At 39.4% G+C, this 26,344-nt stretch overlaps 1 protein-coding gene across 2 annotated transcripts in view; it reads left to right on the forward strand.

Moving 5' to 3' along the window:
• LOC119524581 (calcium signal-modulating cyclophilin ligand-like) overlaps window positions 1-26,344 on the forward strand; it is a 174,467-nt gene that overhangs the window by 137,414 nt on the left and 10,709 nt on the right. The window contains exons 3-4 of one of the 2 annotated variants that reach the window (XM_037823281.1): window positions 348-413; window positions 957-1,495. In XM_037823281.1, the coding sequence (XP_037679209.1) occupies window positions 348-413; window positions 957-1,034 (144 nt within the window). In that variant the 3' untranslated portion in view covers window positions 1,035-1,495. Of the gene's footprint in view, window positions 1-347; window positions 414-956; window positions 1,496-26,344 lie in introns of those variants that run through there. The other variant, XM_037823282.1, reaches the window with a different exon arrangement.

The raw sequence follows: 26,344 nt of genomic DNA on the forward strand, positions 1-26,344 counted from the left end.
TTAATTCCCTCTAGGAAGGGAAATGTTGTTGCATGATTTGTTTTATCTTTATCACGATTCAATACATTAAATAATTTAAAAGAAAAATTTTATGAACGAAGACATTGTTTTGGAACATTAAATGTCCCAAATGTGAAAGAGTTGTATAACTTGGGAAAACATGTTTTATGGTTAGAAAACCAGCTCCCTTTATTTTCTTCAGCCTTCTGTAGGAACAAGATTATTTCAACCACTAACATTAAATGTTTTATTACAGATTTTTGCTGGAATTTTATAGCTGCTGTTTGTTTAATTTATTGTGATTTGAATTATTATGTTAGAAATAATTTTATCTTCTTTCTTCACAGTCCATATTTGCTCCATTTCTTACCTTACAACTTGCATACATGGGATTATACAAGTATTTTCCCAAGGTAAATTTTTTTTTTCCTACCTTGTTGTGATGTATTTAGATTGATTAATGCCTCACTAATTTTAGAACTTTTTAAAGACTTAGCTGTATTTGTGGTCTGAATCAGTGCTACTCATGTGGTTGGCCCCAGTGGATCTTCAAACTGTTTCTGTTTGGAATGAGTTAAGTTCAGAGATAAATAATTAAAAACTTTTATAACAATGTGGCATTGCCACATTTTTATTATGTGTTACAAAAATGTTTGTCCGCAACAGATTTGGGGAAAATCTAGTCCTTCATGACAGAGAGTTTGAGTAATCCTTACCTAAGAAAGTGTTCAATTTAATTACTTAATACATTTAGTAATACATTTTTATCTATTTATTTAGAATTAATATCTAAAGGAAATTAATTTAAAAATGGGTATAATTAGCTCATTGTGCTCCCTACTGGACAGCACTTTATCTTTATGTGGAGGGCCGGATATTTGCAAGAAATATTTGGCAAAAACTGAAGGACAAAATGATGGTGAACATCATTGTTTGCCTGGTCTGCTTAACTACAGATGTTCATACACAGTTTTATGGGGCTTGGCTTGCCTGGTAAAGAAGATAACCTCCTTTGTGGAATGGAGTTTGTGTGAGTGTTTTGCTGAAATATGGCTATTTTTTTTTTCCCTTCTACTCTCTCTCTTTTAGAATTTTTTTTTCCTGAATTTTCATTGTGGTCACTGTATACAACATAATGTTTCCCATTTTAACCACTTTCAAGTATACAATTTCAGTGTATTAATAATTACATTCACAATGTTGTGCCATCATCATGACCACATATTCCCAAAACCTTTTTATCACCCAAAACGGAAACTCTACATTGACTGGATATTAACTCCTCATTCCTGCCCTGTCCACATTCCTGGTAACCTGTATTCTTTCTGTTTCTATGAATTTGCATATTCTAAGTATTTCTTATGAGAGAAATCATGATACTTGTCCTTTTGTATCTGTTTCGCACAACATGATGTCTTCAAGGTTCACCCATGTTGTAGCACGTATTAGAACCCCATTCCTTTTTATGGCTGAATAATATTCCATTGTTTTTATATTGAACATTTTGTTTTTCCATTGATCTGTTGATGGACACTTGGGTTGCTTACATCTTTTGGCAACTGTGAATACTAATACTGTGAACACTGGTGTACAAATATCTGTTCAAGTCTCTACTTTGAATTCTTTTGGGTATATACCTAGAAGTGGGATTGGTGGGTCATATAGTAAAGTTTATGTTTAACTTTTTGAGCTGCTGAACTGTTTCCACAGCAGCTGTACCATTTTATATTCCCAGCAGCAATGTATGAGGATTCCCGTTTCTCTGCAATAACACTTGTTATTTTCCATTTTTGAAATAATAGCCGTTCTAATGGGTGTGAGGTAATATCTCATTGTGGTTTTCATTTGCATTTCTTTAATGACTAACAATGTTGAATATATTTTAATGTGCTCATTGGCCATTAGTGTACCTTCTTTGGAGATATGTCTACTCAGGTGCTTTGCCCATTTTTCAGTTAGATTATTTGTCTTTTTGTTGTTGAGTTGTAGGCGTTCTTTTTAAATTCTGAATATTAATGCCTTATTAGATAGATGATTTGCAGATATTTTCTCCCGTTCTATAGATAGCCTTTTCATTCTCTTGATTCTGTCATTTGATGCTTGAAAGTTTTTAATTTTTAAGCAGTTTTATTGAGATATATTCACACACAGGTATAATCCATCCAGAGTATACAATCAGTGGTTCACAGTGTCATCACATAGTTGTGTATTCATCACTGTGCCGGTTTGAATGTATTGTGTCCCCCAAATGCCATTATCTTTGTGGTCTTGTGTGGGGCAGACCCTTGGGTGCTGGTTGGATTTGCTTGGAGTGTGCCCCACCCAGCTGTTGGTGATAATTTTGATGAGATGTTCCCATGGAGGCTTGGCCCCACCCATTCGGGGTGGGCCTTGATCGGTGGAGCTATATAAATGAGCTGACTCAAAGAGGAAAGAGAGTGCAGCTGGGAGTGATGTTTTGAAGAGGAGCAAGCTTGCTAGAGAGGAACGTCCTGGGAGAAAGCTGTTTTGAGGCCGGAGCTTTGGAGCAGATGCCAGCTGCCTTCCTAGCTAACAGAGGTTTTCCGGAGGCCATTGGCCATCCTCCGGTGAGGGTACCCAATTGCTGATGTGTTACCTTGGACGCTTTGTGGCCTTAAGACTGTAAGTGTGTAGTGAAATAAACCCCCGTTTTATAAAAAAAAAAAAAAGATTAACTATATGGTTAGTTATTTCACCTATTCACCTTGACAAAATATTATAAATATGGTGATCTCAGAGCTTTTTACATAGCAGAAGGAGGAATCAACTTCAGGTAGTCCAACACCACCACCATATATTAACTGCTTAATCTACTTTGTTTCCAAGTTGTTTTCCAAATTGCAAATTGGCTTCTCTAAAGGAAATTCTGTACAACTGAATTTGTTTTAAAAAAAAAACAGCATGGGATGAAATATACCAGACTCTAGGAATGCATTTTTCTGATCTAATTGTTTTTTTTTTTTTACCAAATTCATTTGACACATATTTGGTAACAATCTATTATGTGTCAGACACTCATGTAGATTTTGGGAAATATCAGTAAACAAACCAGAAAAAGTAGCTACATGTGTAGCTAAATTCTAGTGAGACAGAAAATAAACAATGACTCATAAACAAATTCTATCACTTATTAGAAAATGAGTTAATTCTCTGGAGGAAGAGAATAGAATAAGGTAGACTGGGAGTGTAGGGGTGGGGATGGGGATATCAATTTGAAATGGAGAAGTCAGTGTAAGCCACACAGAGAAGGTGACAAATCATCAAAGACTTAAAGGAACAGGCACAGAGGAAAGGAGGGAAGGACAGTCAGTGCAAATGCCTTCAGTGAGACTGTGCCTGGAAAACACAAAGAATACTAAGTTTAAGTGTGGCTGGATCAGAGTGAGGAGAAAGGTAGTAAGAGATGAGGTAATAACATGCATAGAGGGGCATGATTACAGAATTCTGTATGTGGGTAGAAGGATTCTGACTTTTAATCTGATTTACACAGAAAGCCATTTGTTGGGGATTGAATCATGTCTTCCACACAAAGCAAGTTCAAGTTCCAATCCTTGGTCCTGTATGGACCAAATATGTAAAGAAGACCTCTGAAAATTTTAATAGTCAAGGTATGCCCAAAGTGAATGGTGGGCCTTATATAATATGGCCAAGTCCTTATAAGCAAAGATATTGAACATAGAAATAGAAGTCAAAGGGAGCAGCCAGAGGTTGAAAGCCAACAGAACATAGAAGAGAAAGAAAACACTGCCATGTGTGTGCATGTGACAGAAAGCCAAGGACAAGGAATCTCCAGCAGCCAGTCTCAGAATGCAGAAAGCCAGTTTTCTGGCAAAAAGCCTTGATGACACCTTGATTTTGGACTTCCCCTCATCTCAATACCATGAGCCAATAATCTCCTATTAAGCAAAAATGTAAAAGAAAAAAAAATAAAGCACATTCACTTTCAGATTTAAGAACATGTCTATAAGAAGGATTTATAATACCAATAAATTTCCACTGACTCCTTATTTGTATTCCCAATATCATGGACCCTCAGTTACTAAGGACAAATGATAGTATTCATAGTAATGGGTGTATAAAAAGCATTACCTTGGCTGGAGTCACACTGTTCTGCCAGGCTATATTCTTATTTGTGGATGCTCTGATAAGGTATTTGCCTGGGCACTAAATTGCCTTAACAGCTAACAAATGTTTGGCCAAAAAGCACTTGGTCTCCTGCCTAACCCCTTAGCACTTTATAATCAATCTGTAACTTCTCATTGGACTATTCCCCTCACCTACATTCTCAGAAAAAAATGGAAATTACCCAGAGAGTTCACAATTCCAACATTGTATACTTCCATGACTTTCTCCAATATACTAGCATTTTTCATCCACTAACATGTGCATTCTGCTCTTCTTATATTGGATTTGTGACATTGTGCATCAAGAGCTGGTCTCAAAAAAAAGCAGATTCATTTATGTCTAATGAACAGGCCAAATATCTAATCTGCCACCATTAAAGCAATATTAACCTGTTTCTACACAGTGGGTCTTTGGTGTGAGTAACAGAACAAGACCACATCTGTGTCAATAGCTGCTAAATTTTAGGCAAGAACCCAGAACCTGATATTCTGGAGAAGGGTCCTTTAAACAGTATGTACATAAGATACAGTTTTAGGTATCAGGCAAAGCATGTTTTAGTCTTCCAGGCCCTTGGTTTACCATCAGCTTTTCCCCTTAGAGGGTGTCTACTTTCTTTGTCTCATTTAAGTACCTTCTGTTTCCTTCATCAAGACATCCTTTGCAGAAACAGTTTATCATTTATATCTTAGGGTGAATTATTATCATAGAAGTAATTGCTTAGAAATAATTTTAAAAAACACTGAACTTCCAATGAAATGAAGAATTTTTTCCCATTAAAAATAGAAGCAGAAGATGGCAGACTGGTGAGCTGTATGTTTTAGTTACTCCTCCAGGAAAGTAGGTAAAAAGCCAGGAACTGCGTGGACTGGACACCACAGAGCAATCTGTCTTTGGGCATACTTCATACAACACTCATGAAAACGTGGAACTGCTGAGATCAGCGAAATCTGTAAGTTTTTGCGGCCAGGGGACCCGCGCCCCTCCCTGCCAGGCTCAGTCCCGGGGGAGGAGGGGCTGTCAGCTCCAGGAAGGAGAAGGGAGAATTGCAGTGGCTGCTCTTACCGGAAACTCATTCTACTGATTCAAACTCCAACCATAGATAGACTGAGGCCAGACACCAGAGACTCTTAGAGCAGCCAGCCCAGCAGAGAGGAGACAGGCATAGAAAAAAAACAACATGAAAAACTCCAAAATAAAAGCAGAGGATTTTTGGAGTTCTGGTGAACACAGAAAGGGGAAGGGCGGAGATCAGGCCTTGAGGCGCATATGCAAATCCCGAAGCAAGGCTGATCTCTCTGCCCTGGGCACTCTTCCTTAATGGCCCTGGTTGCTTTGTCTATTAGCATTTCAATAACCCATTAGATCTCTGAGGAGGGCCGTTTTTTTTTTTTTTTTTTTTAAATCCTTTTTGCTTTTTCTAAAACAATTACTCTAAGAAGCTCAATACAGAAGGCTTCAAAGAATTGAAATTTGGGCACGTCAAGTCAAGAGCAGAACTAAGAGAGCTCTGAGACAAAAGGCAATAATCCAGTGGCTGAGAAAATTCACTAAACAACACAACTTCCCAAGAAAAGGGGGGTGTCCGCTCACAGCCACCATCCTGGTGGACAGGAAACACTCCTGCCCATCGCCAGCCCCATAGCCCAGAGCTGCCCCAGACAACCCAGTGTGACGGAAGTGCTTCAAATAACAGGCACACACCACAAAACTGGGCGTGGACATTAGCCTTCCCTGCAACCTCAGCTGAATGTCCCAGAGCTGGGAAGGGGGAGCAGTGTGAATTAACAGAGCCCCATTCAGCCATCATTTGAGCAGACTGGGAGCCTCCCAACACAGCCCAGCAGCCCAGAACTGCCCTGGGGGGACGGCACTCACCTGCGACATAGCACAGTCATCCCTCAACAGAGGACCCGGGGTGCACAGCCTGGAAGAGGGGCCCACTTGCAAGTCTCAGGAGCCATACACCAATACCAAAGACTTGTGGGTCAGTGGCAGAGACAAACTGTGGCAGGACTGAACTGAAGGATTAGACTATTGCAGTAGCTTTAAAACTCTAGGATCATCAGGGAGATTTGATTGTTAGGGCCACCCCCCCCTACCCGACTGCCCAGAAACACGCCCCACATACAGGGCAGGCAACACCAACTACACACGCAAGCTTGGGACACCAATTGGGCCCCACAAGACTCACTCCCCCACTCACCAAAAAGGCTAAGCAGGGGAGATCTGGCTTGTGGAGAACAGGTGGCTCGTGGACGCCACCTGCTGGTTACTTAGAGAAAGTGTACTCCACGAAGCTGTAGATCTGATAAATTAGAGATAAGGACTTCAACTGGTCTACAAACCCTAAAAGAACCCTATCAAGGTCAGCAAATGCCACGAGGCCAAAAACAACAGAAAATTATAAAGCATATGAAAAAACCAGACGATATGGATAACCCAAGCCCAAGCACCCAAATCAAAAGACCAGAAGAGACACACCTAGAGCAGCTACTCAAAGAACTAAAGATGAACAATGAGACCCTAGTACGGGATATGAAGGAAATCAAGAAGACCCTAGAAGAGCATAAAGAAGACATTGCAAGACTAAATAAAAAAATGGATGATCTTATGGAAATTAAAGAAACTGTTGACCAAATTAAAAAGATTCTGGACACTCATAGTACAAGACTAGAGGAAGTTGAACAACGAATCAGTGACCTGGAAGATGACAGAATGGAAAATGAAAACATAAAAGAAAGAATGGGGAAAAAAATTGAAAAACTCGAAATGGACCTCAGGGATATGATAGATAATATGAAACGTCCGAATATAAGACTCATTGGTGTCCCAGAAGGGGAAGAAAAGGGTAAAGGTCTAGGAAGAGTATTCAAAGAAATTGTTGGGGAAAACTTCCCAAATCTTCTAAACAACATAAATACACAAATCATAAATGCTCAGCGAACTCCAAATAGAATAAATCCAAAAAAACCCACTCCGAGACATATACTGATCACACTGTCAAACATAGAAGAGAAGGAGCAAGTTCTGAAAGCAGCAAGAGAAAAGCAATTCACCACATACAAAGGAAACAGCATAAGACTAAGTAGTGACTACTCAGCAGCCACCATGGAGGCGAGAAGGCAGTGGCACGATATATTTAAAATTCTGAGTGAGAGGAATTTCCAGCCAAGAATACTTTATCCAGCAAAGCTCTCCTTCAAATTTGAGGGAGAGCTTAAATTTTTCACAGACAAAGAAATGCTGAGAGAATTTGCTAACAAGAGACCTGCCCTACTGGAGATACTAAAGGGAGCCCTACAGACAGAGAAACAAAGACAGGACAGAGAGACTTGGAGAAAGGTTCAGTACTAAAGAGATTCGGTATGGGTACAATAAAGGATATTAATAGAGAGAGGGAAAAATATGGCAAACATAATCCAAAGGATAAGATGGCCGATTCAAGAAATGCCTTCACGGTTTTAACGTTGAATGTAAATGGATTAAACTCCCCAATTAAAAGATATAGATTCGCAGAATGGATCAAAAAAATGAACCATCAATATGTTGCATACAAGAGACTCATCTTAGACACAGGGACACAAAGAAACTGAAAGTGAAAGGATGGAAAAAAATATTTCATGCAAGCTACAGCCAAAAGAAAGCAGGTTGTAGCAATATTAATCTCAGATAAAATAGACTTCAAATGCAGGGATGTTTTGAGAGACAAAGAAGGCCACTACATACTAATAAAAGGGGCAATTCAGCAAGAAGAAATAACAATCGTAAATGTCTATGCACCCAATCAAGGTGCCACAAAATACATGAGAGAAACTTTGGCAAAACTAAAGGAAGCAATTGATGTTTCCACAATAATTGTGGGAGACTTCAACACATCACTCTCTCCTATAGATAGATCAACCAGACAGAAGACCAATAAGGAAATTGAAAACCTAAACAATCTGATAAATGAATTAGATTTAACAGACATCTACAGGACATTACATCCCAAATCAACAGGATACACATACTTTTCTAGTGCTCACGGAACTTTCTCCAGAATAGATCATATGCTGGGACATAAAACAAGCCTCAATAAATTTAAAAAGATTGAAATTATTCAAAGCACATTCTCTGACCACAATGGAATACAATTAGAAGTCAATAACCATCAGAGACTTAGAAAATTCACAAATACCTGGAGGTTAAACAACACACTCCTAAACAATCAGTGGGTTAAAGAAGAAATAGCAAGAGAAATTGCTAAATATATAGAAACGAATGAAAATGAGAACACAACATACCAAAACCTATGGGATGCAGCAAAAGCAGTGCTAAGGGGGAAATTTATAGCACTAAACGCATATATTAAAAAGGAAGAAAGAGCCAAAATCAAAGAACTAATGGATCAACTGAAGAAGCTAGAAAATGAACAGCAAACCAATCCTAAACCAAGTACAAGAAAAGAAATAACAAGGATTAAAGCAGAAATAAATGACATAGAGAACAAAAAAACAATAGAAAGGATAAATATCACCAAAAGTTGGTTCTTTGAGAAGATCAACAAGATTGACAAGCCCCTAGCTAGACTGACAAAATCAAAAAGAGAGAAGACCCATATAAACAAAATAATGAATGAAAAAGGTGACATAACTGCAGATCCTGAAGAAATTAAAAAAATTATAAGAGGATATTATGAACAACTGTATGGCAACAAACTGGATAATGTAGAAGAAATGGACAATTTCCTGGAAACATATGAACAACCTAGACTGACCAGAGAAGAAATAGAAGACCTCAACCAACCCATCACAAGCAAAGAGATCCAATCAGTCATCAAAAATCTTCCCACAAATAAATGCCCAGGGCCAGATGGCTTCACAGGGGAATTCTACCAAACTTTCCAGAAAGAACTGACACCAATCTTACTCAAACTCTTTCAAAACATTGAAAAAAATGGAACACTACCTAATTCATTTTATGAAGCTAACATCAATCTAATACCAAAACCAGGCAAAGATGCTACAAAAAAGGAAAACTACCGGCCAATCTCCCTAATGAATATAGATGCAAAAATCCTCAACAAAATACTTGCAAATCGAATCCAAAGACACATTAAAAAAATCATACACCATGACCAAGTGGGGTTCATTCCAGGCATGCAAGGATGGTTCAACATAAGAAAAACAATCAATGTATTACAACACATTAAAAACTCGAAAGGGAAAAATCAATTGATCATCTCAATAGATGCTGAAAAAGCATTTGACAAAATCCAACATCCGTTTTTGATAAAAACACTTCAAAAGGTAGGAATTGAAGGAAACTTCCTCAACATGATAAAGAGCATATATGAAAAACCCACAGCCAGCATAGTACTCAATGGTGAGAGACTGAAAGCCTTCCCTCTAAGATCAGGAACAAGACAAGGATGCCCACTGTCACCACTGTTATTCAACATTGTGCTGGAAGTGCTAGCCAGGGCAATCCGGCAAGACAAAGAAATAAAAGGCATCCAAATTGGAAAAGAAGAAGTAAAACTGTCATTGTTTGCAGATGATATGATCTTATATCTAGAAAACCCTGAGAAATCAACGATACACCTACTAGAGCTAATAAACAAATTTAGCAAAGTAGCGGGATACAAGATTAATGCACATAAGTCAGTAATGTTTCTATATGCTAGAAATGAACAAACTGAAGAGACACTCAAGAAAAAGATACCATTTTCAATAGCAACTAAAAAAATCAAGTACCTAGGAATAAACTTAACCAAAGATGTAAAAGACCTATACAAAGAAAACTACATAACTCTACTAAAAGAAATAGAAGGGGACCTTAAAAGATGGAAAAATATTCCATGTTCATGGATAGGAAGGCTAAATGTCATTAAGATGTCAATTCTACCCAAACTCATCTACAGATTCAATGCAATCCCAATCAAAATTCCAACAACCTACTTTGCAGACTTGGAAAAGCTAGTTATCAAATTTATTTGGAAAGGGAAGATGCCTCGAATTGCTAAAGACACTTTAAAAAAGAAAAACGAAGTGGGAGGACTTACACTCCCTGACTTTGAAGCTTATTATAAAGCCACAGTTGCCAAAACAGCATGGTACTGGCACAAAGATAGACATATAGATCAATGGAATCGAATTGAGAATTCAGAGATAGACCCTCAGATCTATGGCCGACTGATCTTTGATAAGGCCCCAAAGTCACCGAACTGAGCCATAATGGTCTTTTCAACAAATGGGGCTGGGAGAGTTGGATATCCATATCCAAAAGAATGAAAGAGGACCCCTACCTCACCCCCTACACAAAAATTAACTCAAAATGGACCAAAGATCTCAATATAAAAGAAAGTACCATTAAACTCCTAGAAGATAATGTAGGAAAACATCTTCAAGACCTTGTATTAGGAGGCCACTTCCTAGACTTTACACCCAAAGCACAAGCAACAAAAGAGAAAATAGATAAATGGGAACTCCTCAAGCTTAGAAGTTTCTGCACCTCAAAGGAATTTCTCAAAAAGGTAAAGAGGCAGCCAACTCAATGGGAAAAAATTTTGGAAACCATGTATCTGACAAAAGACTGATATCTTGCATATACAAAGAAATCCTACAACTCAATGACAATAGTACAGACAGCCCAATTATAAAATGGGCAAAAGATATGAAAAGACAGTTCTCTGAAGAGGAAATACAAATGGCCAAGAAACACATGAAAAAATGTTCATCTTCACTAGCTATTAGAGAGATGCAAATTAAGACCACAATGAGATACCATCTAACACCGGTTAGAATGGCTGCCATTAAACAAACAGGAAACTACAAATGCTGGAGGGGATGTGGAGAAATTGGAACTCTTATTCATTGTTGGTGGGACTGTATAATGGTTCAGCCACTCTGGAAGTCAGTCTGGCAGTTCCTTAGAAAACTAGAGATAGAGCTACCATTCGATCCAGCGATTGCACTTCTCGGGATATACCCGGAAGATCGGAAAGCAGTGACACGAACAGATATCTGCACGCCAATGTTCATAGCAGCATTATTCACAATTGCCAAGAGATGGAAACAACCCAAATGTCCATCAACAGATGAGTGGATAAATAAAATGTGGTATATACACACGATGGAATACTACGCGGCAGTAAGAAGGAACGATCTGGTGAAACATATGACAACATGGATGAACCTTGAAGACATAATGCTGAGCGAAATAAGCCAGGCACAAAAAGAGAAATATTATATGCTACCACTAATGTGAACTTTGAAAAATGTAAAACAAATGGTTTATAATGTAGAATGTAGGGGATCTAGCAGTAGAGAGCAATTAAGGAAGGGGGAACAATAATCCAAGAAGAACAGATAAGCTATTTAACGTTCTGGGGATGCCCAGAAATGACTATGGTCTGTTAATTTCTGATGGATGTAGTAGGAACAAGTTCACTGAAATGTTGCTATAGTATGTAACTTTCTTGGGGTAAAGTAGGAACATGTTGGAAGTTAAGCAGTTATCTTAGGTTAGTTGTCTTTTTCTTACTCCCTTGCTATGGTCTCTTTGAAATGTTCTTTTATTGTATGTTTGTTTTCTTTTTAACTTTTTTTTTCATACAGTTGATTTGAAAAAAGAAGGGAAAGTTAAAAAAAAAAAAGAAAAAAGACAAACAAGGAAAAAAAAAAAAAAAAAAAAAAAACGATGTAGTGCCCCCTTGAGGAGCCTGTGGAGAATGCAGGGGTATTCGCCTACCCCACCTCCATGGTTGCTAACATGACCACAGACATAGGGGACTGGTGGTTTGATGGGTTGAGCCCTCTACCATAAGTTTCACCCTTGGGAAGACGGTTGCTGCAAAGGAGAGGCTAGGCCTCCCTGTATTTGTGCCTAAGAGTCTCCTCCTGAATGCCTCTTTGTTGCTCAGATGTGGCCCTCTCTCTCTGGCTAAGCCAACTTGAAAGGTGAAATCACTGCCCTCCCCCCTACGTGGGATCAGACACCCAGGGGAGTGAATCTCCCTGGCAACGTGGAATATGACTCCCGGGGAGGAATGTAGACCCGGCATCGTGGGATGGAGAACATCTTCTTGACCAAAAGGGGGATGTGAAAGGAAATGAAATAAGCTTCAGTGGCAGAGAGATTCCAAAACGAGCCGAGAGATCACTCTGGTGGGCACTCTTACGCACACTTTAGACAACCTTTTTTAGGTTCTAAAGAATTGGGGTAGCTGGTGGTGGATGCCTGAAACTGTTAAACTACAACCCAGAACCCATGAATCTCGAAGACAGTTGTATAAAAATGTAGCTTATGAGGGGGTGACAGTGGGATTGGGAATGCCATAAGGACCAAACTCCACTTTGTCTAGTTTATGGATCGATGTGTAGAAAAGTAGGGGAAGCAAACAAACAGACAAAGGTACCTAGTGTTCTTTTTTACTTCAATTGCTCTTTTTCACTCTAATTATTATTCTTGTTATTTTTGTGTGTGTGCTAATGAAGGTGTCAGGGATTGATTTAGGTGATGAATGTACAACTATGTAATGGTACTGTAAACAATCGAAAGTACAATTTGTTTTGTATGACTGCGTGGTATGTGAATATATCTCAATAAAATGATGATTAAAAAAAAAAAAAAAAAAAAATAGAAGCAAATTGTAGGTGCAGACCTACTGTGGGCAGGACCTTTTATTAGGTTGTTTTGATTGAGAAACAATTCAAGGTGGGTCTTAATCCTTTTTACTGGAGTCCTTTATGAGGATAAAAGACAGAAATTGTCCATAGAACACAGAGAGAAACAGAAAGAGAAACATCCAGAGAAGTTTGGAGACAGCTTAGAGAAAAAAGGCCCCTGGAGGAGCTGAGTCACTGAAACCAGAACCCATGGGAGAAGGATTAGCAGCATCACGAGGTACCTTCCCATGTGACAGAGGTATCCTTTCTTCAGAATCAAGGTATCATGATGTTGATGGCTTTAGGATACTTTCATGGCCTTGGAACTGTAAATTTTAAGTTAATAAATCCCCATTGTAAAAGCCAATACACTGCCGGTATATTGCATTCTGGAATTTTAGCAAACCAAAACAGGTAGCATCCAATCCATAAAACATGGGAGGTCTAAAAACAAAGACCAAGGCTTATGCAGGCAGAACAAGGATGACTTAAAAAATAATCTCATTGGTTAGTACAGGAAAGTTTCCCTGGCTTAGCTTAGAGTTAGAGGAAGTAAGCTGCAGAAAAAAAAAAAAAGAAGTTATGATTGGGGTCTCAGGTTTCAGGTACTGGGAGAACAGGCACTTACAAGGCATAGGAACTTAGGTAAGCTTCAGTTTGCTTACACAGGGCTTAGCATGAGGGACTCTACCTCAAGCCTAATTTAATATATTTAACAATTACCCCATTTTGATATGGCTCTTAACCACTGACAGCTGTGATCAAAATTTTTGCTGTTCAGCATGACTGTCTGTTAATGCCTAAGGTCTTGGAGTAGCAATGGCAGGTTTTTTTTTTTTTTAATTTTATTTTAAAATAAATTCAAAATTACAGGAATAGTTGCAAACACAATACAAACCCCATATACAGAACTCCAGCATACCCCAAACCCCCTCCCCCAATACCCCAACCCCAACTTTAACATCCTGTAACACCACCATTTCTTTCTTTACCTCCCTCCCTCCCTCCCTCTCTATCATCCATCATCTGTTGCTCTGTCTTCTGAACATGAGAGCAAGCTGCACACATCCTTCAACAAACAATATAATTCACATATACAATTCCCATGAACAAGAACATTCTTTTACACAATCCCATTAAGTGCAACTAAGAAGTTCAAGAAATTCAACATTGATACAAAGCTTACATTCTATTTCCCTTTTTTTCTTATGTCCCAACTGTGTCCCTTTGAGCCTCCTCTCCTCCATCCTCAGATCCCATCCAGGATTATCCTTGGCATTTAGTTGTCATTATCTATTTATATTGTCTTTTTTTTTTTCAATTGTGGAAACATATATACAGCCTAAATCTTCCCACTCCAACTCCTCCCTAGCATTCCATTAGTGGGATTAATCACATTTAGAATGCTGCAATGCTATCACCTTCCCACCATCCATTACTAGAAATTTCCCTTCACCTGAAACAGAAACCATACACTCATTTGTTAACTCCCCATTGCCCCTTCTCCCACTTCTCATAACTCACACTCTACTTTTCATATCTATGGTCATATTCTCTGATACTTTGTGTTTACTGTGGGGCTTAAATTTAACCTCATAAATCTACAACAATTTTGTTTTTCTTTGATACCAACTTAACTTCAATAAACTTAACACATAAACTATGTTCCTATACTCCTCCATTCCCCCACCTTTATGTAGTTCTTGTCAAAAGTTACTTATTTTACATTGAGTCCCAAACCACTGATTTATCATTACAGTTTATGTATTTTACATCCTGTAGGAAGTAAATAGTGGAGTTATAAATCAAAAATACAGTAATATTGGTATTTATATTTGCCATGTGATCTTTACTGGAAATCTTTGTTTCTTCATGTGGTTTCAGTCAATTGAATAGGGTCCCTTCCTTTCAACCTGCTCAATTCTCTTTAGCATTTCTCATAGGACTGATCTACTGGTGATGAAGTCCCTCAGTTTTTGATTATCTGGGAATGTTTTAATATTCCCCTCATTTTTACCCTCCAGTTTGTGAATGTAAGTCTCTGATGGTTACTGACTTCTACTTGTATTCCACTGTGGTCAGAGAATGTGCTTTGAATAAATTCAAGTTTTTAAAAATTTATGGAGGCTTGTTTTATGTCCCTTCATATGGTCTATCCTAGAGAAGGTTCCATGATCACTAGAGAACAATGTGTGTCCTGGTGATTGTGGATCTAATGTTCTAAATATGTCAGTAAACTTCTCTATCTCTCTCTCTTTTCTTTGTTTCTGTCAGAAGGGCTCCATTTAGTATCTGAAGTAGGGCAGGTTTTTAGCAAAATCTCTCAGCATTTGTTTGTGAAAAATTTTATCTCTCCCTCAAATTTGAAGGAGAGTTTTGCTGGATAAAGTATTCCTGGTTGGAAATTTTTGTCTCAGAATTTTAAATATATCATGCTACTCTCTTCATGCCTCCATGGTGGCTGCTGAGTAGTCACTCATTAGTCTTGTGCTGTTTCCTTTGTATGTGGTGAATTGCTTTTCTCTTGCTGCTTTCAGAACTTGCTCCTTCTCTTCACTATTTGACAGTCTGATCAGAATATGTCTTGGAGTGGGTTTATTTGGATTTATTCTATTTAGAGTTTGCTGAGGATTTATGCTTTGTGTATTTATATTGTGTAGATTTGGGAAGTTTTCCCCCAACAATTCCTTTGAATACTTTTTCTAGATCTTTACCCTTCTCTTCCCCTTCTGGAACACCAATGAGTTTTAAATTTGGATGTTTTATTTTGTCTGTCATATCCCTGAGATCCATTTCAATTTTTTCAATTTTTTCCCCATCCTTTCTTTTGTTCTTTCATTTTCCATTCTGTGGTCCTTGAGGATGCTGACTCATTCAACTTCCTCTAAACTTGTATTATGAGTATACAGATCCTCTTTAATTTGGCCAAGTTTCTTTTATTTCCATAAGATCTTCTATTTTTTTATTTACTCTTGCCATTTCTTCTTTATGCTCTTCTAGGGTCTTCTTCATGTCCTTTATATCCTGTGCTATGCTCTTGTAGTTTGTCTTTAGTTCTTTGATTAACTGCACCAAGTACTGTGTCTCTTCTGATCTTTTGATTTGGGTGTTTGGGTTTAGGTTCTCTATATCATCTGGTTTTATCATATGCTGTAAGATTTTCTGTTTTGGGCCTCTTGGCATTGGCTTTACTTGATAGGGTTCTTTCAGGATATAAAAAATACCAATCTCTAATTTGTCAGATGTACAGCTTGGTGGTGTACACTTTAACTAACCAGTAGATGGCATCCGCAAGTCACCCATTCCCCTCAAGTCAGTTCTCCCCAACTTTGTTTTTGTGGTGTGTGGGGATTTGATTCATGCGGGGTTCAATTGGTGCACTGAGTTTGGGTGTGCTGTTGGTGCTGTCTTCCCTGAATGTGGGGCATGTGTCTGGGTGGTTAGGGAGGCAGGGCAGCTTTAATAGTCAAACCTCCCAGGTGTTCCCAGGTATTTAAGGCTGTTGCAAAAGCCTAAGCCTTCATTTCAGTCTTGCCACTGATTGTCCCTGCTGCTGACCCACAAGTCTTTGGTATTGGCATAGGGTCCCTGGGATTTCTGAGTGGGCCCCCCTTCTCAGCCATGCTCTTCCAAGACCTCTGATGAGGTAAGGCTGTGCCACATCACAAGTGCATGCCAGCCCTCCAGGGAAGCCCTGGGCCACCAGGCCATGCAGGGGCATTCCCAGCCTGCTTTACAGATGGTTGAAATGTGCATGTTAATTTCCCCCTTTTTGCACAGCTCTGCCTTCCCAGCTCTGGGACCATTAGCTGTGGGTGCCTAAAGCCACTGTCCATGGCTGATATTGTGGCATGTGTGCAGTGTTGAGCAAAACACTTCCCATCACACTGGAACCCTTGGCCCAGCTCTGGGCTATAGCTCTGGCCCTGGGCAGAAGCGTCTCCAGCCCCCTGGGGAGATGGCTGCATGGGGTTTTGTTTCTTTCTCCTTTTGGCTGCCCTCTGCCCCCCTGGCCCTGAGACAATCAGCAGCAGTCTATCCTCCACACCAGACACCAACACATTGGCCCAGCATGCTCCTGCCATGCTTCACTGCACAGTTCTAGCCATAGTAACTGCAGCCACTCCTGTTTGTTTTTTTTAAAGAACTAGTCTGTCTCCAAAAGCCAACCCATGGTTTCCCCACACTGCAGCATGGCTGCTGAACTTTCAGCCAGCTCACTCACTCATTCCAGAATGTGGACTCCTGGTTTCAACAAATGCATGGTCCCTGGGGATTTAGGAGACTTTGCCCAGCTGGTGCATAGCTGGAACTGGTGTTCTGGGTCACTTTCTGGCTTTTATCTAGTATTGTTTGTGGAGGTGTTTTTTTTGCTTTGTCTCACCTAGCCACCATGTTAGGTCCTGCTGCAGGTTATTTTAATGTTGAGCTCATACCTGGTCATGATGATGTCAATTTTTCCTTGCTCATCTCTTTTTTTTTCCAGGCATGAAAAAAGCATTTGCTGGTTCACAAGTAGCTGCATACCCCCATTTAACAATGTGGAGGGAAAACAGTTCATAAAGGAGACTATAATAACTACTATGACTAATAAAATGCCCAAATGCCTATCTCATATTATGCCCCTAAGCTCAAGTCTAATGTTTTAAACCAGCTGAAATCAAAGAGATTTAAAAATGGCATTGAGGAAGACTTTATTTAATGAAATTCTGTCTCAACCTCCCCAGAGGTGTATTCCTAGGTAAAAGAGGTGGTGTTGGCAATGGCAAAATGCCTCCTTGTTCAGCTAATAAGTAGTCAAGCAAACAATGTCTTTGTCTGTTCTAGTTTGCTAATGCTGCAGAATGCAAAACACCAGAGATGGACTGGCTTTTATAAAAAAGGGGGTTTATTTGGCTATACAGTTACAGTCTTAAGGCCATAAAGTGTCCAAGGTAACACATCAGTAATCAGATACCTTCACTGGAAGATGGCAAATGGCATCCGGAAAACCTCTGTTAGCTGGGAAGGCACGTGGCTGGTGTCTGCTCCAAAGTTCTAGTTTCAAAATGGCTTTCTCCCAGGATGTTCCTCTCTAGCAAGCTTGCTCCTCTTCAAATAACATCACTCACAGCTGCACTCCGTTCAGTCTCTTTAAAGCAGTTTTGGCCTTTTCTATCAAGCTCCTCACAACTCTTCCAGAAACTCCCCATTATCCATTTAAAAAGCCGTTCCAACATGTTCGGTATTTGCAAACTCAGCAGCAAAAGCACCCCACTTCTCTGGTACCAAAATCTGTTCTAGTTTGCTAATGCTGCAGAATGCAAAACACCAGAGATGGATTGGCTTTTATAAAAAGGGGGTTTATTTGGCTACACAGTTACAGTCTTAAGGCCATAAAGTGTCCAAGTTAACACATCAGTAATCAGATACCTTCACTGGAAGATGGCAAATGGCGTCCAGAAAACCTCTGTTAGCTGGGAAGGCACATGGCTGGCGTCTGCTCCAAAGTTCTGGTTTCAAAATGGCTTTCTCCCAGGACATTCCTCTCTAGCAAGCTTGCTCTTCTTCAAAACATCACTCACAGCTGCACTCCGTTCAGTCTCTTTGAGTCAGCATGTTTTATATGGCTCCACTGATCAAGGCCCACCCTGAATGGGTGGGGTCACACCTCCATGGGAGTATCCCATCAGTTATCATCAGTTATCAGTTATCAGATGGGTGGGGCGCATCTCCATGCAAACAACCTAATTCAAACGTTCCAACTTAATCCCCACTATTCTGTCTGCCCCACAAGATTGCATCAAAGAATATGGCTTTTTCTGGGGGACATAATACATTCAAACCGGCACATTGTCTTAAGTTAGTTGAGCTAATAAATCTAATAACTGTTGCTGTGTAGCTGTAGCTCTAGCAGTAGATTCAGTAAGTTCTCCTATAGTGATTGATAAATTTCTAATGTTTTCATGATTACCCAAGTCAAGATAGCAACAATCTGTCATGTTCTCAGCCCCACCCTCCTCAAGCATCTGAGTAGCAGCTGAAGTCTCTGCCATATGCAGAGCACATACTCAGACCCCTCAAAACAGTGAGGTGGAGACCAGGCTCTCCCCAATCCCTGGGGAATGCACTCCACTCTCTCTGAGGCCTTGGACAGGAGCAGTCTCCTGAAAAAGAGGGAGGAAGGCCTTCCTTCTCCAAACTCTCCCTTTCCATGTGCATGGGTGAGTCTGCTCTCCTGGCTCAACTATAGACCTCGGTTCCTGTGGTTCTGCTTTTGAGGTTATTTTTCCTTCAATCTGTCCCTTTTCTCTCCCTTTCAGTCCAGGCCAGCAGTGACTCAGTTCATACAAATCTCCAGAAAATTCATTGGTTTTGAATGCAGTACACAGGGTCCCAATCGTCACACAATAGGACTTTCCACAAATCCTTTCTGGATATCTTCATCTCCAATTCTGACACAAACTGAAATGGCTGACTGTTTGAAGTTTGGTCAGATCTCACATGGGGCACTATTCTCTGGGGACTCACTTTTCAGAAGCTCAAAATTTTCAAAACTATCAGTTTTCAATTTCTTTGTTCTCAAGATTTCAGTTCTCAGGTTATCTCTTTCCTCATGCAATTTACCATAAGCTGCAAGGAGAAGCCAGGGTGCATTTTCCACATTTAGAATGGAAATTTCCTCAGTTAAATAGCCAAGTATGTCATTTTCAAATTTTATCTTACATCTGACACCAAAACTCAATTTTGCCAAATTCTCTGTCACTTTAAAACAAGATTGCCTTTGTTTCTTTTGGCAATAACACAGTCATCATTTCTGTATAAGACCTCATCAGAAATATCTTTAGAGTCCACATTTCTACCAACAGTCTCTTCAGAGCAATCTAGATCTTTTCTATCAAGCACCTTACAATTCTCCCAGAATCTTCCCCTTATCCTTTATAAGGCTGTTCCAGCATTCTTGGTATTTGCATCTTGCAGCACCCCACTTCTCCAACCAAATTTGTTTTGGTATACTAAAGCTGCAGAAATGCAACATACCAGAAATGGTTTTCCTTTTACAATGGCAACAATGAGAATTTATTAACTTACAATTTACAGGTCTTAGGTTGTGAAAATATCCCATTTTCACATCAACAGGATGATACCTGGACTCAAGAAAGGCTGCTGGCATGTGGGACACCTGGGTCACATGGGGAGGCACATGACTGGTGTCTGCTGGTCCTTTGTGCCCAGGTTTCACTGCTTTCAGCCTCTGGTTCTCCTAGTTCCTGTGGGTCCTCTTTTAGCATTCTGGGGCTTTCCTCTCAAGTTTCTCTGGGCTTTACCTGTCTTTTATCCTCTCATAAAGGACTCCACTGAGGGGATGAAGACCCATCTTGAACGGGCTGGGTCACATCTCAATTGAACCAGAAGGTCCCACCCATAATAGGTCAGCACCCACATGGATGGATTAAAAGAATATGGCCTTTTCTGGGGTAAATAACTGCTTCATACTAGCAGACTATCCAATTCATAAAGTGCTTAATAAAGTTCTGAGATCTGAACAATTTCTTGTGAATTTTTTTTTTTTGGTCTTTAGACACAGACAGTACAAATTAATTTCTGGTTCTGATAATTCTGGACTCCCAGATCACTCTATGGAAAGGTCACCACCTTATGCAGACAAAATAATATCCAAAATATAAACAGCAGGAATTTGACACAGATTTCATGACAATGACTAAATACCCACAAAGTAAAGATAAAAAGGCAGCTTCCCACTTTCCTTTCATGGGTAAGTTATGTTTATAAAAGTATGAGGCTCATTTGGGGGAAAATATTTTCATATAGCAACATCTGAATTTCCTCCATACTCCAGAAAAAAATGGTTTCTGCTCCTGGGCTGTGCAAAGAAATAAAAATACAGTGACACTAGTTTCACACAAACTTCAAGACTATGATCTAACCATGCTAAACATCTTCTTTACTTCAAAAAAGTTTAATATATTTTTATCTATACCAGCCAGTACACTGCATTTCCCTATTGAAGTTGTGAATGAAATAGGAGTTAAATTAATATGACTTTCAAGAGCAAGAAAAGATACACTAGAGACTGAAGATCCAAAATGGTGGATGGGGAGGGACAGAGAAAATTCTCCTCCATGAAAAACACTAGATAAAAGACAGAAACTGCTCCAGAATTCTGGTTCCAGAATCCCACTGGCTGAGCAAGGACTTATAAATTCATAGTGACTGAGCAATTGGGGAAGCCAAGAGCTGAATTAGGAATCATGTAAGTCTTTGATCTGGAGAGATCCTGAGTAAACAGCAGCCAGACTCATGCTGCAGTTTCAGGTGGGTTGGAGTGGGACCTGGGGAGTGGCCAGGGAGATGTGACCAGGAGCTGCAGTTGAGAGTGGTGAGGAGTGCCTTCCACACTCCAGGCACATGCCTTGGTAACTGGCATGGGTGATAGCCCTTTGCACATCTGCAGCTGAAGACCCCAAAGTCAGGGACAAGCCACTGCAGCAAGCTGACTATTGTGGAAGTGGGTTATTTTCCACACAATATGCAACCACCTTGGAAATGGGCTGAGCCACTCCTTTGCAGCACTGTGGCTGAGAGCCTTCTAAAGGGAACTCCAGATTCAGCTGGCTTCACACAGCACAACCCCTGTCCCACAGAAAGCCAATGGTACACAGCCAAAATGCAGGGGAATTGAATGCATGGAAGTGACAGGAGCCCTACACCAAGCCAAGAGATTTGTGGGTTGACAGCAGAAAGGGACTGAGCACAGTCTGAGCTGAAGGGTTGGATGCCTGTGCAGACCCAGAGTATCACAGTTACAACCCCAGAAATGGCTGGGAGTACCTGGTCTTGAGGCCCTCTTCCCTGCCAAACTGCACAGGGCACAAACCACAACCAAAGCAGGCAGTCACCATTGCACACAGAAAACTGGTGCACTCACTGGACATCCACATTCTTCTGAAGTGCTCATGGGTCATTCTCCAGGATAGAACACATGTTGGGTCACAAATCAGGTCTCAATAAATTTAAAAAGATTGAAATTATACAAAGCCCTTTCTCTGTTCATAATGGAAGGAAGCTGGAAGTCAATAATAGGAGAACTGGAAAATTCATTTATGGAAGCTAAGCAAGGCTCTCTTAAACAGTAGGTCAAAGAAGAAATTACAAGAGAAATCAGTGAATATCATGAGGCAAATGAAAATGAGAACACAATATATCAAAATTTATGGGATGCAGCAAAGGCAGTGCTGAGAGGGAAACTTATTGCCCTAAATGCCTACATTAAAAAAGGAAGAGCTAAAATCAAAGACAACTGCACATCTGGAGTAATTAGAAAAAAAAAAACAGCAAACTAAACTCAAAGCCACCCGAGGGAATTAAATAAAAAAGCTTAAGAACACAAATAAATGAAATTTGAGAGCAAAAAAGCAACAGAGAAGTGGTGAGGTAAGATGGCAGAGTGGTGAGATGTGGAATGTAGTCACTCCTATAGGGCAGCTGGTAATTAGCCAGAAACTGTATGAAACAGCATTCTCAGGGTCTCCAGTGACCACTCACACATCATACACTACCCTGGAGCAAGTGGAACAGCTGAGGTCCCAGGGAAATTTGGAATTTTGTAAGTTCCCCCAATGAGGGGTTTGGCACCCATCCCCACTGAGAACCCATTGGCAGTCTTACAGCTGGATCCCTAAAGGGGAAGAAACCAATCTGTTTGGAACAATAAGGAGGACTCAACCCAGCATCTAAAGCAGAATTAACAAATTATTTAATTAGCATTTGGAGTTGGAGGTGTTCAGGGTGTTAGACAAGGGCTGGTCTCCAAGAAATGGGGACACAGAGAAGCATGAAACCATTCTGCTGCCTCAAGAAACTTAGTTTTTTTTTCTTTCTTTTTTTCCCTACATTTCATCCCCTTACTTCTATTGCTATCTGACTCCTTATCTTCTTAGACTTCAATAGCCCCCTGGCAAGGACAGAATTAAAGCTGTTGGAGGAACCTACAGCTGGCTTGCTGAAGGGAAATAAGAATCTGCTGGGAGACAGAAGGAGGGCTCAACCAAGCCTCAAATGCAGAATAAACAAATTAATAAATTAACTTTTGCAGTTGGGGGTGTCCGGGTGTTAGAGAAGGGCTAGGCACCAGGAAGGGGGGGCACACAGAAGTGGTACCCATTCCAAGGCTCCAAAAAGGATTGGGCTTTTTTTCTACATTTTTTCACTCTTCTTATATTGCTGTGACTTCTTATCTTTTTACATCTATAGCCCTCGAGCAATGGAGCAGTAAAAGCTCTTGGGGAGTAACTATCCAGGTGAAAGAGACAATACCCTAAAGCACACATTTTTAAATAATCCATACTGACAATGGGGAAAGGCCTCAAAAAGGGATGTTTTTTCCTTCTTTCTTTTTAAAATAGCTATTCTAAGTAGCTCTTTACAGAAAGCCTCTCTCTAGACCCAGCTGAAATAGATCTGACAGAAAAAGCAATTAACCTAGTGGGGAAGACAATTCCCCAAAGGACATAACTCCCCCAAGGAAAGGGTGGTGTGGCCCAGCTCAATTGGCAGCCCAACTTCAAAGAATCCAGATCTGAGGGGTTGGAATTCAGAAACCAGCTCCAGTCAGCCATGCCCCCAACAGGAGCAGAGTCTGCACAGAATTAAAGACACTGAACTTCCTTACACTGGTGGGGGAGCTGCATGCTAGCAAGTGCAACCTGCAGGACAGAATGTGAAAAGCACAGAGTCTAGAGCCCTAAAAGGAGAGTCTCATTCTCAGGGAAACTCAATACTCTTGAGAACTGTGCCTCTCTGGACTGGGAAAACCTGACTGGTGTTGACCATATCTGAGGAGATCCTCTCACAAAAACAAAGGCTAGATAGAGGCAGGGCAAGAAACAGAAAAAACAGAGGTGAAAAACCTTGATCAACTACATGGAACCTAAGTTAGAAGTCTAGAATAAGCTGAACTAGAATAAGAATAACACCAAAGGTTAGAGAACAAAGCCAACAAAAAAGAAAGCCCTGGGTAAAAGAGAGAAAATGCACCCTAGAATAAACTAATCAAGACAATGAGGTGCCTAGACAGCTTAAGATAATGAGCAATACAAGGAAACATGAAAATAGGGACCAGCCAAAGGAACAAACTAATAGTGCAACTGAAATACAGGAGCTGAGACAAATAATGTTGAATCAATTCAATGAACTGAGGAAAGAACTAATTAAAGATAAAGATGCTCAAACAAATCTCCTAAATCAATTCAAAAGTCAACTCAATGAAATGAGGGAAGATATGGCAAAAGAGATGAAGTATACAAAGAAGACACTGGAATCAACCTAAGTTTATTTCAGTGTCTAAGAAGACACTGGAATAAAAAAGAATCCATAAGCTTGAAAAAACAAATGGCAGAACTTATGGGAATGAAGGGCATATTGTAGGAGATGAAAAGGACAATGGAGGGATACAACAGTAGATTTGAACCGGCAGAAGAAAGGATTAGAGAATTGGAGGAAAAGACATTTGAATTAATACACACAGAAGAACAGATGGTGAAAAGAATGGAAAAATATGAGCAGGGTCTTAGGGAGCTGAGTGATGACATGAAGCACACAAATATATTTCTTATGGGTATCCCAGAGGGAGAAGAGGGGAAAAGGGGCAGAAAGAATAATAGAAGAAATATTCACTGAAATATTTCTTATGAAAGACAGAAAATTACACATTCAAGAAGTACAGTGCACTACAAAGAGAATAGATTCCAAAAGACATACACCAAGACACTCACTGATCAGATTGTCCAATGTCAAAAACAAAGACAGAATTCTGAAAGCAGCAAGAGGGAAGCAATCCATTACATACAAGGGTAGCTTGATAAGACTATGTACAGAATTCTCTGCCAAAACCATGTAGGGGAGAAGACAGTGGTATGACATATTTAAGATACTGAAAGAAAAAAAAACTGCCAACCAAGAACTCTATTTTGAGCAAAACTGTCATTCAAAAATGTGGGAGAGATTAAAATATTTTAAGACAAATAGACACAGAGAGTTTGTGAATAAGAGACTGGTGCTAAAAAATATACTAAAGGGAGTGCTATATGGGCTGACAGGAAAAGACAGGAGAGAGAGGTTTGGAGAAGAATGAAGAAATGTAGATTATCAGGAATGGTAAAAAGAGAGAAAAAAATAAGACATGACATAGAAAATCTGAAAGACAAAATAGTAGAAGAAAGTACTGCCATTACAGTAATAACACTAAATATTAATGGATTACATTCCCCAATAAAAAGACACAGACTCAAACTACAGGGAATAATCCTTGACTCTTGAAAATGATTGTATAAAAATGTAGCTTTTGATGGGTGACAATGTGATTGGGAAAGCCATATGGACCACACCCCCCTTTGTCCAGTGTATGGATGGATGAGTAGAAAAACAGGGACAAAAAAAAAAAAAGGCTCCCAGTGTTCTGTTTTACTTTAATTGTTCTTTTTCACTTTAATTTTTATTCTAATTATTTTTGTGTGTGTGGTAAAGAAAATGTCCAAAAATTAATTTTGGTGATGAATGCACAGCTGTATGATGGTGCTGTGAACAGCTGAATGTATGTTTTGTATGACTGCATGGTGTGTGAATATATCTCAATAAAATTGAATTTAAAAAATAAATAGAATTGAGTTGTAGCTACAGATCAGTTTGGGAAGAAATGGCATCTTGATAACATTATGTCTTCCTATCCATAAAAAATAAACTATTTAATCATTCATTTTAACTTTTTATTGTAGTAACCTATATGCAACTCAAATTTCTCATTAAGCTACTTTCAGATATGCAATTAGGTAATATTAACTATGAAAAAAAAGACACAGACTGGAAGTATGGATTAAAAAACTGTTCCCATCTATATGATAACTACAAGAAACTCAGTTTAGACCCAGGGTCAAAAATAGGCTAAAAGTGAAAGATTAGAAAAAGATGTATCATGCAAACAAAAACCAGAAAAAAGAGGGAGTAGCTATAATGATATCAGACAAATTAGACATGTAAAGTAAAACAATTAAAAGAGACAAAGGGCACTACATATTTAAAAAGGGTCAATTCATCAAGAAAACATAACAATCATAAACATTTATGCACTAAGCCAGAGTGCCACAAAACACATGAGGTGAACACTAGGAACACTGAAAGGAGAAGTAGATACCTCTACAAGAATAGTGGGAGACTTCAATACATGACTCTCTTCAATGGACAGAACATTTAGCAATGAACAGTACAGCTAGACAGAAGATCAATAAGGAAATAGAGATGTTAAATTGTATGATCAATAAACTAGACTTAATAGATGTTTATAGAACACTGCATCCCACAACAGCAGGATACACATTTTTCTCAAATGCTCATGGAACATTCTCTAGGATAGACCACATATTGGGCCAAAAACCAAATGTCAACAAATTTAAAAATATTGATATTATGCAAAACACTTTCTCAGATTATAATGGAATGAAGCTGGAAATAAATAACAGGCAGAAGTTTGCAAAATTCACAAACACATGGAAGAT

Source organism: Choloepus didactylus, assembly GCF_015220235.1.
Source record: "Choloepus didactylus isolate mChoDid1 chromosome 11 unlocalized genomic scaffold, mChoDid1.pri SUPER_11_unloc2, whole genome shotgun sequence".
Lineage (NCBI taxonomy): Eukaryota > Metazoa > Chordata > Mammalia > Pilosa > Megalonychidae > Choloepus > Choloepus didactylus.